Consider the following 15,837-nt stretch of genomic DNA (forward strand, 5'->3'; position numbering starts at 1 on the left):
TAAATAGATTGATTGCTAAACATCTCTTCCCTTGGTTCTCTCTGTGGTTTGATCCCCCATATCCTGGCCATGTCTGAAGTAGAAGCATGTAAAATGAAGTCTTTCGTGTAAAATGCTATAGCCATTCGTTTGAACATAGAATATGAGTTCCACTTTGGAGCTCACTGTAATATTGAATTGATTCTAAATAAGCACAGTGAGTGATGGAAGCTTAGAGAAATGAGATGTCAACCAGCATAGAATATGATAAAGGAAACAAAGCAGTTTAACTAGTTATGTTTGAATAAAAGAGATTGTCAGAGGTATTCTATCTTTTCATTGTAAAATATAGAAGTAAATTTTCTTTTTTTTCTGTATTAGATAAAAGGATTATAGAATTTTCTTTAAACAGAAATTCCCAAATTATGTATCAACTGACAATTCAATTTAGATTATAAAGATTATTTCTAAGGAATAAATATTTTACCATCCTTGTGCTTTTTATAAATAACCTACAAGGATTTGTTTTAATGTTATGTTAATGCATAGTATTTTGCTGCACCAGTTTCTCGCCAGACATGGAAATCACCTCCCTTAAAATGGGAAGAACGTGGTGTAAGTACAGCAGGAGGGAGAACTTTACAGGATGGGCACTGGCCCATTGTCAAACACTTTCTTGGGACCATAATCACAACTAACTGTTCAGTCACCAACGCACAAGGTTATTGGGTTTTCTATTTTTAAACAGTGAAACATGCATGGTATAGTAGATCTTACGTTTGGGGGGAAAGGGAGAAAAAGAAAACCTGTCTCTCCTACAGAGTGAAAAACCAAAGATACTCATGACATGTTTCACTCGTTCAGGAATAGTTGCTTAAAAGTGGAAATCCAACCCCAAAGTCTCCTGGGCACTGTTACCCATAAATAAAGAGATACATACATATCTCAGTCTGCTTAAAAATATGTATTGATTTTCATCCTACCTGCAGACTCTGTGGTAACTCCTTCCTCCCCTCTGTATCAGGGTGTGTGTGTGTGTGTCATTCATTTCCCTTTCCCTGCGGGGACCCTATCTTATTAGCCCTTCTCATCTTTCGATACCTTACATGTTTTAATATAGCAACCAGTTAATAACTTTTTTAATTTGGGAAGAGACTAGACTGGAATTGAACAGAAACTAGAATAATGAAATACACTCCTATTGATATTGACAACTTATAATGTTGACAAAATATTGACAACTTAAAATGTTGCCAAAATGGTTAATTCCTGATCTTTCCCATTGGTTAGCCTTGCCGTCATTGAATAAGCTGATCATTTTAAAGTTTACTTGTAAGTCAGGAGGCAGCCCGCCCCCCTGAGGACGCTTGGAAAGGCTGAGCATTAATCGGTAAGGGAAGAATGTTGGGGTTTCAGACCAGGGTGCACACGCGCTACCTGTATGCTAGCTAAATCCCGTCATTCTCTCTTTGGAGACCAGACTTCATCCAAGTACAAAGAGGCAAGACGTAAGACACCAAATCACACGCTGCCATCCGGGATTCTTCTGGCCAAAGACATCTGGTTGGACATTATGACAGACCTATTACTCGAACAGCCTCAATGCTCGACCTGGTGAAGATCATTTCAGGGAGGAATGATGTAAAAGTGCTGTCCTACAAAGCCATCCTTCTCGTTCAGAATCACACCAGTATGCCTCTTTCCACTGCGTCCCTGGCAGAAATGCAGTTCTTCCCCCTTCCCAGGGATCCTATCAGAGACACCGTTGGCCACACCAAGGCGGAACCTGTAACATTTTGTATAAAGATGCTGTCGATATTTGCCCAGTTTTATTATCTAAGGAACTGAGGAATTTGGTTTATATTTTAAGATCAGCAAATGCCAAAACTACTAAATTAAATTGAATAACCTTTCCCAGTGTTACATTAAAACGCTGATAGATGCTATTTAAACATGGTACACAGAACTTTTTAGATCTCTAAGAAAACATTTATGTTCAGTAGCATTTTAGCATTAGGCCTTTTATATTTTATTTTAATTCCTAAAAAAATATAGTCCGTCCATACTGTACGTCAAGCCCTTGCTTTCCTCTCCTTCACAGACCTGGGTTTGTTCCAGCTTCTCCACTTGCTGCCTATGTGGCCTTGGACAACCTTTCTGAGCCTCAGTTTTCTCATCTGTACAATGGAATAAAGTGTAACAGTGAAGAATGTTGTGAACATGTAAGAATACATGTGTCAATTGTATGGGCATGGAGATTCCATTTCTCCCGCAGGCTGTGTCCAAGGTCACAGGTTCTTGGGATCTTTCCGGTGGTTGCCATGGCAGTCAGCCAAGAGTTCTACCCTTCCCAATCAAACCCTCCCCTAGAGCCAGCGCAGTAGGTAATTCTCAATGTCAGCACCCCAAATATGCAAGTTATCCATCTCCACCAAAGCCCCCAGGGTAGGCCGCAGCAATCTGCATGAACAGGTGATTCTGATGCTAGCCAAAGTCTGAGAGCCATTGCCCAACGTAGACCATTCTCTCTTTCCATCACCTTTGCCCACAGTTTCTAAATGCTTTCAGTCCTTTGTACCTTTCTCTGACAAACTCACCTCCTCCAGCATGCCTCCTACAGGCTGTGGTGTCAGTGAGTCAGTCACTGCAGAAGTCCTCAGCTGGAACCAAATCCTAGCCGTGGTTCGGAGATGAAGAACATACTTTCAGGTGGTGAAGTATCTGAAATCACCCCAAAGGCTCACCCTCGCCCAAGAATACCTCGTGCTTTTTGTAGGTCTGGAAGGTCTCTCTGCTTACCCGCTGTGCATCATGGTATAGCCGCCCTCCTGTGAGTGCGATCTCGGCAGGTACCAGCAAGGAAGGAGTGGTTCACTCCTACCTGTAAAAGGTGCCCTGAACGTCCCCATGGCGGCATTTTCACTGAAACCCCTCACTAAGTTCTTAGAATAAATTTCTAGAACTGTACTTCTGGCGGGACCATAGTAGACATATTTCTGAGGCAGATGAAATTAGATCTCTAAAATATTTCAGTAAGTTGGAAGCTCTGTCTTTGATCAATGTTTCACCCTTCTCAAAGCAAAAGAATCCTTTGAATCAAAAACTTCTGATTCCTCCGTCAATCACAAAGGACGTAAACTTTGAAGACTTTCTGAAAGTCTCCCCTCCTCACTGACCCCCTGTCCAGAATTCTGCATCCTCCATTTCCCAAGTGGCGTTACAGATATCTGTAACTTTCCCAATTCTAGGATGTGTTTGATGAATTGGCTGACTTTGTGGAAGCCATTCCTACTCATTAAAACTATACTTTTGGTAAACCTTCTGAAAAGGCAAGCAAAGTGTTTCCGTTAAAACCAGGAGAGGAGATGTGCGTGGAAGAACGTTCCTTTGGTGAGCACCTAAAGGTTGCTAACGGGTCCTTTTGCCTTGCAGGAATGTGAGTTCTGCCGGAGAGGAGGCCCGCAGGCGCATGCGGGAATGTGAGGGGCTCACGGATGCCCTGCTCTTCGTGATTCAGTCTGCACTGGGGAGCAGTGACATCGATAGCAAGGTTCGTTGTACTCACATAGATTACATTTTAGGGAATTTAAGATGCCTCAGGGGCTCAATAGGGGCTGGCAGCTGTGGGAGCTGATGCTGTGTTTCATACTCTAACTCTGAAATCTGTCTTGCTCTCCTTGTAGGAATGCAGCATTTCCTAGACAGAACTTCTAATCCTAGCCTAGACCTAGCCACTTAACTCTTGATTAGCAATGAGTAAACATTTAGATTGTTTTAAGTTACTTAAACCACAGGAGTTCCAAAAAAAAGCGAATGAGTGCATACACTTTTACATACCGCAGTATCCAAAAGCTTCTAGTTGTATTTTATGAAATCCACTTTCAAAAGAAAAAGAAACATCAAAACTACCCGAGATTTGAATAATCCTGTATTCCTACAGATTAGCTTTTTAACCACGGTTAATTGTATCAAATGCCATTTTAGAAATGCTGGATGAAGTCTAAATAAATGCTGTCCAAATGCTGAATAAATGAGGTCGTCCAGCTAATCAGCAGGGTCTATGCAATGTTTTAGTGCCCAAACCAAAATAGAATTGGGTGGGCTTTTCCGGTGTTTGAGCTATTTTGTTTTGTCTTTCGATTTGTTTTGATTCAATCTAAATATAAATTTTTAAAGTAATTTCATAATACCCTAATATAAACACAGACTTTACTGATGCTTTGAAAGTAATATATGTAATAAATGCAATACCTTCATTAGAGTTTCTCAAGAGCCGCACCATTGATATTTTGGGCTGGTTACTCCTTTGTCGAGGAGACTGTCCTATGCAGTGTTGCATGTTAAGCAGCGTCCCTGGCCTCTCCTCCCCCCATCCCCACTCCTAGTTACAAACAGAAATGTCTCCAGACATTAACATTTGGTCTCATGGGAGCAACAATGGCCCTGGTTGTGAATCACAAGCCTTAATCCCATGGTTTGCAACACCATCTCTTCATCAGATTTGCCTCTGGAGCATTTAATAAAAGGATGTACCTGGACCCCATCACTACCCTCTAAATATAAATGTCTAACTCTGGTCTCCAAGTTTTGTACATTTAAAAACTCACCAGGTGATTGGATATGCATCTTGGCTTGGAAGCCCACCTTAGTAGACACAGTATTAAATGGACTCTAATTGGGAATATGGCATAATGTAATTCAGTTGTAAAGTCAGATAAAGAACAAAGAAGAGTGATTTTATCCATGTAGTACTAACTGGCATGGGGATGGGGGTTGATTTAGCTTAGCGCTTCTCAACTTAACCACATGTGAGCGTGACGGAGACATTTAGGAAGTTACTGGTGCCTGAGCCCTTCTCCCTAAGTTTTGGATCAATGACATCTTCTGGGACTCCAACGCTTTGAGTACTAGTTGACTCCAGTTGTGAACACTGTCATCCTATCATTGCCCCTCAGTTACGTTGCATCCATTCATTTACAATTTCCAAGACAAAATATGATGTAATAAAGATTTAATTGTCCCCTCTTATAACTGCCGTGAATGGCCATGTTAGACCTCTAAATATTATTGACAAGAAAATTAAGTCCCTAAAGAAATGACCAGTCCAGATGTCTTGAGTATTTACAGTTGCCTATCAACATGATAGACATGTGATTTTTAAAAAGAGCTACCAGAGGTAACTCACGGAAGCCATGATACCCAAGATCTTCATACTCAGAGCAGTAAAGACTAAGGCACTGAGAGGGACACTGAGCCTCTACCTGTAATGGAGACTAAAAGAGCTTTAATACCGTCTGAGCCTTACAGCTGAACACAAGCCAACAGCCTCTCACCTTGGTTGAGTGCCCATGCCCTCGTTGCTGGTAGGGGTGGCAGCCTTCGGGAGCTTAGTTCAAAACAAGAGTGCCGGGGGCAGCTGGATGGCTCAGTTGGTTACAGAGTGAGCTCTTAACAACACGGTTGCTGGTTCGATTCCCACATGGGCCAGTGAGCTGTGCCCTCCACAACTAGATTGAAGACAATAGTTTGAGCGTGGAGCTGAGCTGCTGGGGGCAGCTGGTGGGCTCAATGTTTGGAGCATGGTGCTCATAATACCAGGGTCGCTGGTTCGATTCCCACAATGGACCAGTGAGAAGCAATGACTTGAGCTTGGAGCTAAGCTGCGCCCTCCACAACTAGATTGAAAAACGAGTTTACATCCTGGGAAAACACAATGTTCCCCAATATTCCCCAATTTAAAAAAACAAACAAAAACCAGAGTGCCGTGAGGCACACACGTCTTTCTTCTGGTGGATCAGATGACCGGACTCCTGAAACGCTTGGAAGACCTTTGAGATCCTCTGTTTTAAATTCCACACTTTGCCCCAAAGAGGAAATTGGAATTACTGGGACGATTAAACTCCCTGAGATTTGAATAAACAGATATTCCTGATCGAGTAGCAAGGGCACCAAACTTGGCATCAGGATGTGCTGGCGGATGTGCCATCACCACCTCTAGAAGACCACACCTAAGGGACCTCAACTCTGTGACAAGGACAATCAGCACAGTTGTTGAAAAGACCAGATGTGATCAATTGCTCGGCAGTGCTTCGCTGGCCAGAATGTGCTATTGAGTTTTAATATATTATTATTGTCTCATAATTTTGCCACTTCTGAGCTTTCACAGTGACAAGTTAGAAGGGGGAAAAATGAGTACACATCCTCTTTAAGGCCAACAAAGTTAATGAGTAAAAGAGCCTGTATTTCATGCAAGCTCTCAGCTCGTCCCCTAGAAGTGGGATAGTTTCTCGGCACCTAGAATTGGGAATGACTCTAACATACAGTATAGCAGTCTCCGGACCAGTTCCAAATTAGGCCTTTCTAATAGAAAATAATGAGTCAAAGTGACCCTGGTGACCAAGAAACTGCTAAAAGCATTGTTGATAGTAGTGGATGTCAAAATCACCAGCTGCCACACGCCTTCTGCACCTCAATGAAGGCTGGTGGCTGTCTTGCTTGAATTGGTAATTCTCCAAAACCAAACTTAACGAGAGAGAGAAGGAGAGAGAGAGAGAGGGACAGACAGAAAGAGATTTCCAGTGACCTCTCGCCCCCAGTCTTCTCTTGACACCATCTTCTCCCACCCCTCCTCATCATCCCAGTCCCCACATTCTCTCTCACTATCCAGCCTCTTCCCACTCCTCCCCCGGCCACAAGTAGATTATAAAGCATTTCCCAGAAATGGGGCTGTATTCTCCAGGTGTTGTTCATTAAACAGAGGCATGGAGATACCCCTGGGGAAGATGAACAGAGGGATGAGAAAGAAGGTTATTCTCCCAAGTCTTTGATGTAAGAAAAACTAGTTTGTGCTGATCTAAAAATCATTCTGACTCATACTCTAGCATCTTCCTTTCTGGGAGGGAGGTTTTTCTCTTTCATCACTGTGCTGTGTTTACCCGCTTTCATGCTAGTGCCTTTTTGGACGCTGAGAGGATGCTTGAAATAGAAAATCAAGTTAACTCAAAGCCTGTGGAACGAGCAGCCATGAAACCTTGAAAAGCTGACAAGAAAGGTCTCAAATGGCAAAAGCTCCAGCGATCAATCCTGAAAATGGGTTTCTGTAGTTGATTTTCCTGCCTCTGCAGTCAAGTGAAAGACATATGCTACCTTTTACCCGATTCCAGTCTTAGGCGGGGGGAAGCAGTGCAGAATTGGACTCTGGCAGCCCCCACCCAGGACTAGAAGTGGCACGATCTGGTGTGAGTTACCAACAGTTTCGGATCTCATTTCCTTCATCTGTACAATGAACAATGTTCTTGAATGGTGGCTCTCACACAGTAGGTACCTTAAAAAATGACTGGCATGCTTTTAAAAATAAAGCTGACCGTTCAATTTGTTTTCCACCATTTTATCCTTTTTTTTTTTAGATGGGTATTATTTTCTTTCATCCCACAGTTCCTCAAATCCAGAACAAAAGTCAAAAATTTGATGCCCTGGACTGAATGTGTGCCCCCAAAGTTCATCTATTGAAACCTAATCTCCGGTGTGATGGTATTTGGTGGTGGGGGCTTGTGGGAGAAAATAGTCACAGAGAGATTTAGCCCTTTGCACACAGCACGGTCACAGCTCATTAAATGGAGGCAGGACTCAAACACAGAGTGACCAGCTCTAGGTCACATGCCCTAGACGTCTACGTGGTGCTTTGCCCTCCCTTGTTCATGATATGAACCCTGGTGCAGCCTTTAATGTGTGCCAGGCTCTCTTCCTAGTATGTACATAACAGGTTAGTTCCCTGTTTCTGCTGTCGAAATTGCCACAACATAGTGGCTTAAAAACACAAATTTATTAAGTCCAAAATGGGTCTCTTTGGGCCAAAATCAACACGACAACAGGGCTGCATTCCTTCTGGAGGCTCTAGGGGAGAAGCTGTTTCTTTGCCTTTTACACCTTCAGGAGGCCACCTGCGTTCTTTGGTTTGTGGCCCCGCCCTCCATCTTTACAGCCAGCAATGGCAGATCATATCCTTCTCACTTAACTCCTCTCTAGCTCTTCTGCCTCCCTCTTCCACTTACAGGAGCCTTATGATTGCATGAGCCCACCTGGATAACCCAGGGTCACCTCCCATCTGAAGGTCGACTGATCAGTGACCTCAGTTTCATCAGCACCCTCTGTCTCCCCACCACATAACCTAACTTATTCACAGGCTCCAGAGATTAAGATGTGCACATCTTGGGGGACATTTTTCTGCTAACCACACATACAAACTCTAGCTCACCTAACCCACACAGCAAACTAAAACATGGGTACAATATGACCATCTTATAGAGCAGGTTGGGTACCTTGTCCAAATCACACAGCCAATAGTCAGCGACCTAGGGGTCTACTGGTGTCCAGCTCTACAACATGTGTCCTTAACCACTGGTGAACCCCTGTGCTAAGAAAATAGGAGCACCAGCCATCTCAAAGAAAATCAGTAGCTTGGAAACATTTGTGGCCCCAGGCGACCACAGACCTCACTTACCTGCGACAACCATGGTTTCCACCTCTTGCTCCATTACTTCCAGAAAGTACCCTGGTGGATGGTAAATATGAGTGTCACATTCCCAGAGCTGACAGAAACCTGCTTATCCATGCTCTTGGTGATTCTGTGCCCCAGTCCCCAGGCAGGAGATGTCTGTAAGTGAACATCTGGGACCTCATGCGGTTGTAGGTTCTGCCCTACTCACAAGCGAATTTCAGCCAACAATGACAGCTATTTATAGATGTGACTATTGTCAAGTCATTTCTTTGGGGGAGAAAAGGTCTTAAGACCTTTCCAGGCTTCTCTAAATTCAAGGGAGTTTTTAGGAACCCACAGCGAAATGCATCAGAAGAGAAATGTGTATGTGGAGACTGACTGCTTTTCTTGGTGGAGTGCTGGTTAGTTTTTATTCATTCCTCCTCTGTTTCCTTTTTTGCGGGTTCTGCAGACCGTTGAAAACTGTGTGTGCATTTTAAGAAACCTCTCGTACCGGCTGGCGGCAGAAACGTCTCAGGGACAGCACATGGGCACGGATGAGTTGGACGGGCTGCTCTGTGGGGAGGCCAATGGCAAAGACACGGAGAGCTCCGGGTGCTGGGGCAAGAAGAAGAAGAAAAAGAAATCCCAAGACCAGGTGATGTGGCGACTCGCAGTTGCATGCGATTATCCCCTTCCCTCATTGCAACACGAATATGTCATCTGCGAGCATAGGTACAGGGTTTATAGCATGCACTAACGTCACTAATGTGTCTGCACCGTTTTCCTGTGGGAATGTCACAGCTCAGACGGGAACGTTCAGTGACTCCCCCAGGTCCTGCCGAGCCGAGATAAGAAATTTCAAAAAGAGGAGGAGCCGCTGGGGTCCCAGGCGGGCGCTAAGGTACCAGCACCCAGATTCATAGCCAGGTGTTGCTCCTTCCGTGTGTCTGTTTGCCCATTGAGATCCTTGTGGAGGCCAGGCACGGTGCCTCCCAGGTGGTGCAGGCACACAGCATAGGTGTGGTCTAAGGAAGGAAGCTGAGGAGAGATGCTCGAAAATCCAGCATGGGTGTTTAAAGCATGTTTTGATATGCTTGGACATGCGACTTTACACTTACTGTGGGAAATGGGGGTGGCAGTCTGAGAGCTACAGTCCTCCCCACAGAATGACACGAGGGGCTTGGCTTTGGGGGGCAATTCTGATGAATTCAGAAAGCTGTCCAGCTGGAGAGGCCTCTGCAAAACAGGACGGCCTTTACTTCTAGTAGCTGTAAGTAGGGTGCTCTGTTTGTGGGTCCTGAGGGCTGCTCCGGGTACTCTGCAGCTAGATCTACGTGGTCCAGCTTAAACAAGCCTGTAGTGTAAGAGATACATGTGCGTTTCCTCTTTGATGATGACCTTCCACTCTGAGAACTAAATTCCCAGCCACATTTTCCCCTGTCATGGGTCAGTGCTCTGTGTCATCTGTCCTCTCTCTGAATCATAGGGGCCTTTTAAGATGATCAAGCCATTGTTTTTAATCCAGCCACTTAATGCCACCCCACCAGGGGAATGCAGTGGTCAGCCACCAGGTGTTTAGTGAGCACCTACTATGTGTCGGGCATTGTACAAAGTGGTGTCACATGCCTCAGTTTTCCTACCCAGTACTTAAGGAAGCCAGGCCACTATGGGTTCTGAACGTTTCCAATATCAAATAAAGTAAACGTGGACTAACAAAGGTATAATGGGTTCTTCTCGTGGTTTGCTTTTGCAGTACTATGATACATACCATGGGGCCCAGTCCTGACACTGCTTTATTCTGGAAAGTGAGCAAGCGCAGTAAGGGTTGAAAGGAAGAACAGCATATGGGCAGGAGTATGGTCCTTCTCAGCCAACCTGGCGACCACTATCCCATGGGTCTCACCTACCCCTTGGGCACTCCAAACCTCCAGATGGGCCCAGGCAACTTTGGAAGGCAGATTTGGGATATGGACTTCTTATGATTTTTTACTTTGACTAAACAAAACTTTAAATGGAGATCAAATTCAGTCTGATTTCAAGGTTTTCTGTCCTGTCTGTTGCTCAGATTCTGAAGTGCATCTTTCTCGTGACCTTTTCTCCACCTCTGCCAAGGTGCACTCATGTGGCTTGAAGTCTGTGAAGTGGCTGATGAGATTAGGAGTCAGTTGGGTCCAGAGAAGGCAGGGATCAGAAGAGAATGTCCATGGACTTTACCCCAAGATAGAGCCCGTCTGGAAAGGGGGTTACTGCCTCCATGAAACCTTATGGTGATCAATTTTCCAGGCTTAGAACGCTGTCCTTTGAATTAGATTTTATGGCATCAATGAGCTTTTTCCTGAGATAGGTAAGCTCAAGTGATTAATAGAATTTTATGGTTTTTGCAAAGTCTAAATGCAAATGTATAAGATTCGTTTGTCCCATTTTTTTTTCCTTACAATATCCTTTAAGGAATAAAAAAGGATTTCTTCAAGAAAGTTTTGCTGAAGCGACTGTAAGTTAAAATACAGTGGAATATCGTTGTCTGTAAAGAAGCTTCAAAGTTATGAATTCAACCAAGTGATAGTTTTTTAAAAGACCTTTTAACTGAGCTCTATGTAACACAAAAATATTTTGAAGTGCCTGAAAATTAAGCATGAAGCTTTATGAGGATGTAACAGATAACAGCCATGCTTGTTTGAAAATCTATTTGAGTATGTATTGTCAAGTTCAGTATATCTAAAAACAGTCAAAAGTAAAAACTCTTTGGCATTTAAAGACTGATGGAAGGGAAGCAAAGCTGAAAGGGAAAGACTGATGGAAGGGAAGCAAAGCTGGACGCAAGAGAGTAAAGGCTGGACAGAAGATGACAGGAGGAAGGAGAGGGTTGGGAGGTCACAGTCAAATCCACTGGGCCTACTGGCATGGTGGCCAGTCCTAGGGAGAGAACTGAGTCAAGATGGTGCCACCTGCTGGGGAAGATTGACATTTGAGACAACCTGAGGTCTCAACAGAAAAAAAGTGCTTCACCTGAGGATTTCCTCCAGTGGTTTGCACAACGGGAAAGCATGCTGCTATTTCAGCAAAGGGGCCAAGGAGTCAAAAGGAATTAAAGGCTGGCTGCCTCAAGTGAGAAGAGGGGCCAACCTAGTAACAGGTTGCAGCAAGGTGAGAAATGGATGTGTCCCCAGGTCTCTCTCTAGGATATCCCTATCTTTGTTAACAACCAGAATATCAGGTCACCTTCAGAGCCTACAAAGTATTCTAACTCACCTAGAAGCTTCTGGAGAGTTCTAGGTTTACAGCTTCAAAGATGCTCAAATGTCATCCATTCCCTGGGATCTCTACTACTTGTAAAGTCAGGTTTTTAAAGACTATGCAGTGATCAGAGAAAATATATCCATGTGCAAAAAAGTATTTCTTGTGTTTCCAGAAGGAATGTAGTAACATCAAAGACAACATAGCTATTGATTCTTTTTGTGCGTGTGTATTCACAAATTTTCTACATGGGCCATTACATTTGTAGTCTTTTCAAACACCATTTAAAAATACTATTCCAACAGGCCCTGACAAAGACAGTGTGTGCTTATAAAAATGTATACGTTTTCTTCTCTTAACTTTAAGATGCCTCGGAGAAAGGTGCAAAGGGCTATGTAAAATGACAGGTTATCTAATCCACAGCAGAGACTTCCCAGAACATAGGAGCCAGACATGCTACCAAGAACTACAAGTAATGAAAATCATAATTAGTTTAATGGTTACCTCTGGAGGTGGCTATATGCTAGAAATTTATGTTGAGTCTTACCTTTGACATTGATATTCTGTCTGTAAGGAAAATACTATGACTCTTAGGTCAGATTTAGTTACAATAAAAATCTCAGGAACGTTTTCTTTTAGATCCCTGATAGGGACAATTCAAGATAAGATATGATACAAAGATAGGCTTCATTCATACTCTTATTTCCAGAAATGTTTGCTATTGAAATGTACAAGGATCATCAGAGTGGAAGCACTTTCAATGCATAATATTCTGGTCCAATAAACCTTTGCAAATTCATTAACTTCTGACTGTGTGTTCAGCACCTGTTGCTAAATTATAAGAAATTGCTAGTTTCTCTAGTGCTTTTTGGGCAGAACCTCCCCCAAAGCAATCTGCATATCCTGTGCCGAGAAGCACATCTCACCTGGCAGGGTCCTCACTACCTTCTAGAACAGCAGGACAGGGGTGGCAGTCCAAAGATTGGGGTCCAGGGAAATAGAAGTAGACCAAATTGACTTAATTACTTTTCCACCTTTTGTAGATTGAAGCATTTTTTGTTTTTCAATTTGGGATATGGCCCGTGCTCCTGTGATGGTGCGCAAACATGGATTAGAGGCCACAGGACACAGCTGGCTCCTGGCCAAAGCAGACCTGGACCTTCAAGACCCACTCAGTGTGAACTTGACAGGGTATAGAATACCCACTGAGGAAAAAAAAAAAAAAAGGAAGATGCCCTAGAACTCAAAGCCTCTCTTTTCTGCTTGAATATCCCTTGTGAATTTTTTAATTCATATGGATATACGTAGATATATACCTCCACATGGGTAAAGACATAAACCTTTCAGGACTCAAAGATGAATCTGATCTAGTATTTTTATAAGGTAAATGGCCTCTCCTGATAATTTTTGTTTCACAGTTCACTGAGATGTGGTTCATTTAAGAGTAAGTGTTACTGCTCTTTTTCACCTCATTCTCACGTTGTAGATGACAAATGCATAACTAGCAGGAAGTTTCACCTATATCACCATGATATTTTATGTTCAAAAGCAATAGTACTTCTGTGTAAAACATTTAACTGAAAAATAAAGGCCTTTCAAAGTGAGAGGCAGCAAGCCTTTATTTGAGATCAATAAGAACAGCTATTTGGGACATACTGATTCAGGCCGAAGCCCAAATCATGTTCCAATTAGGAGGAGACAAAGGCAATGGGTATTTATGAGAAAAGTAGGCGGAACAGTTACATCGTAGGAGGAAGACATTTCTGCTGGTGCAAATAATATGACATAATGATGTTAATTCTAAACAATGTGTTTAATTTTCAGCCCAGTAGTCATCAGTCCATTAGTCCTAATAACTGCTTTCTTGTTATCTTTGCAAACAGTTTTTTGGTACACAGTGTTATTTGAGGCCCAGTCCAAATGTTATTGTGCCCTGTTTGAACTTTCCAAGGCTTGAGGTATAAGACACATAAGGCAGTTCCTCTGGCCTGGCAGCGTTGGCTCCTTTGTGAAGTGGTTCTGTTTATACTATTGTTTACCTCTTCTATGCTCCCTTATTTTTTCCACGATAACAGCAGGCACGTCTCGGCAGAAACTCCAAGGCCTTTTCCCTGCACTTTTTCCTGGTCCATCCTAACGTCCCACAGGCCAGGCTCCAAGCTTTTGCTCATGTTGTTCCTCTGGCTCGAATTCCCACTCCTTTCTCCCACTACTTGGGGAATTATACTTTAAAACCAAATAAAACATCGTCTCCACTCTTTCACGACTTCCCTCAAGTAAAAAGATACTCACTCTCTAGCCTTCTCCCACATAGTTGTATTTCAACTTCTCTAGTGCTCATCACATTATGAGGTATGACAGCAGTTGATCCCCACAGAGAGTGAATTTTCTGAAGAGAAGGATGGGCGTGGGGGGGTCTTCTTTCTGTCTTTGACTTCTAGCTCAATGCCCATCACCAGCTATGCTGAATGAATGACAGTCAATCTAGGATTTATTGTGGCCTCTAGCTCTTGCTGTTGCTATGAATAGATGTTCCTAGCTGTGACTTGTCCCAGCCTCATCCATTTCCTTTGTGGTGACACTTCTCCTCCTCCAAGGACCACTGTGAGTCAAGAGTATTCTGTAGACCTTCTCTTTCCATTTATGGCACAAACTGTTCAGCGACTCACGCCAGTGCTGCGTTTATTACACGGTTAGTCAACATTCTGAATCTGCAGTCCCCACCGGCCGAAGGAGCATGCTATCTCATCATCATCCAAGAACTTACGATTTACGTCCACAGGTGCATATGTGTGAGTCTCAAAGGGCCCCTGGAGAAGCAGTGCTTTTGATCATGTCAGGCTAAACATTGCTTTGTTCTGCAGGTATTGACAAGTGACATATGTAGATGGATTTGACGTTGTGGATTTGACATCACCTAAAAGGTTTCCTTGGATTTTCAGGACTGTGTATTGGGTGTCACCTCTTCAGGAGACTCCCACAGGCCCACTGCGTCACGTGGGTGCCACTGGCCTAGAAATGAGACTGAGACTAAATAGCGATGATTGTCCCAAAGCACAACAATGAATTTTATTGCACAGGACCACATTAGAGATTAGAATTTTAAACTTACTTAAATTTTAAACGTTTCTCTTTATTTCAGACAAAATTGATGTTAATTATAAATATATACAGAGGGTGCCAAAAAAATGTATACACACTTTAAGAAAGGAAAACTGTATTAAAAATATAATGCTCAATATATACCAATAACAAAAGATGAATACAAGTCTCGTTTGACTTCTGCAATTACAGGAGGTGCTCAGAGTGGTTCCCGTCAGTGTCCAGACACTTCTGATGACAGCGAACGACTGTTTGAGCAACATTGACCAAAGTGTCCACTTGTATACATTTTTTGGCACCCCCGGTATATACATGCACATAACATATAAATGCCGTATGAGTAAGATAAATGAATGAGCTACAGAAAGAAAATAATACCCCTCCATCATATCCCCACCCGCTGCCGACCCTGACCCATCACTGAAGGTGACGACAGGTGTGGGCGCAGTGGCCACTCTGCCTCACTCTGCACACTGTTGTCTGACAGTTCACCCCTGGACTCAGCCTGACCTCTTTCCTTGTCAATAAATAGTTGTTCAAAACAGAATGTGGAAGGGCTACCAGGAATTCCACAATAGGGCTCCACCGTGATGTGTGAATCATTCCCCGATTATCAGAAAGTTAGGTTGCTTCCATATTCTAACTGATGAAACTGTACTAAACATCTGTGTAGTTAAATCTCACCTACATCCTTAATCACGTCTCCAGGATAAATTCTTAAACTGACGATCCAAACCAAATGCGTGTTCTTAAGGCTTTGGATACATAAGCCAACATTGATCTCAATCACTCTCCATACCAGCAAGAATGGAAGAACATTTTGATTTGATTTATTATCACTTGATGGCTCTTTCATGACCTTCTTGATGCCTTTCCTCATATCACTGGGTAGTTGTTTTTCTTTCTTCCAGACATTTTTCATTTTCTTATTACTCACCATCCTTTTTCTTTTGCTGCTTAATACCGTTTCCTTCTCACCATCTGCTTATTTCAGCGGCTGCTCATTCCTCACGGCCTGCTGCCATGTAGTCGCACTCTGCTTT

The 15,837-nt window shown here is 43.1% G+C and overlaps 1 protein-coding gene across 5 annotated transcripts in view; it reads left to right on the forward strand.

Moving 5' to 3' along the window:
* Window positions 1-15,837, forward strand: part of CTNND2 (catenin delta 2) — an 840,835-nt gene that overhangs the window by 706,236 nt on the left and 118,762 nt on the right. For all 5 annotated transcript variants that reach the window (XM_081054244.1, XM_081054243.1, XM_081054241.1 and 2 more), the window contains 2 exons: window positions 3,412-3,529; window positions 8,928-9,113. In XM_081054244.1, coding sequence (XP_080910370.1) covers window positions 3,412-3,529; window positions 8,928-9,113 — 304 coding nt within the window. The remainder of the gene's footprint in view (window positions 1-3,411; window positions 3,530-8,927; window positions 9,114-15,837) is intronic.

The sequence above is a fragment of the Rhinolophus hipposideros genome (assembly GCF_964194185.1).
Source record: "Rhinolophus hipposideros genome assembly, chromosome: 7".
NCBI classification, from domain to species: domain Eukaryota; kingdom Metazoa; phylum Chordata; class Mammalia; order Chiroptera; family Rhinolophidae; genus Rhinolophus; species Rhinolophus hipposideros.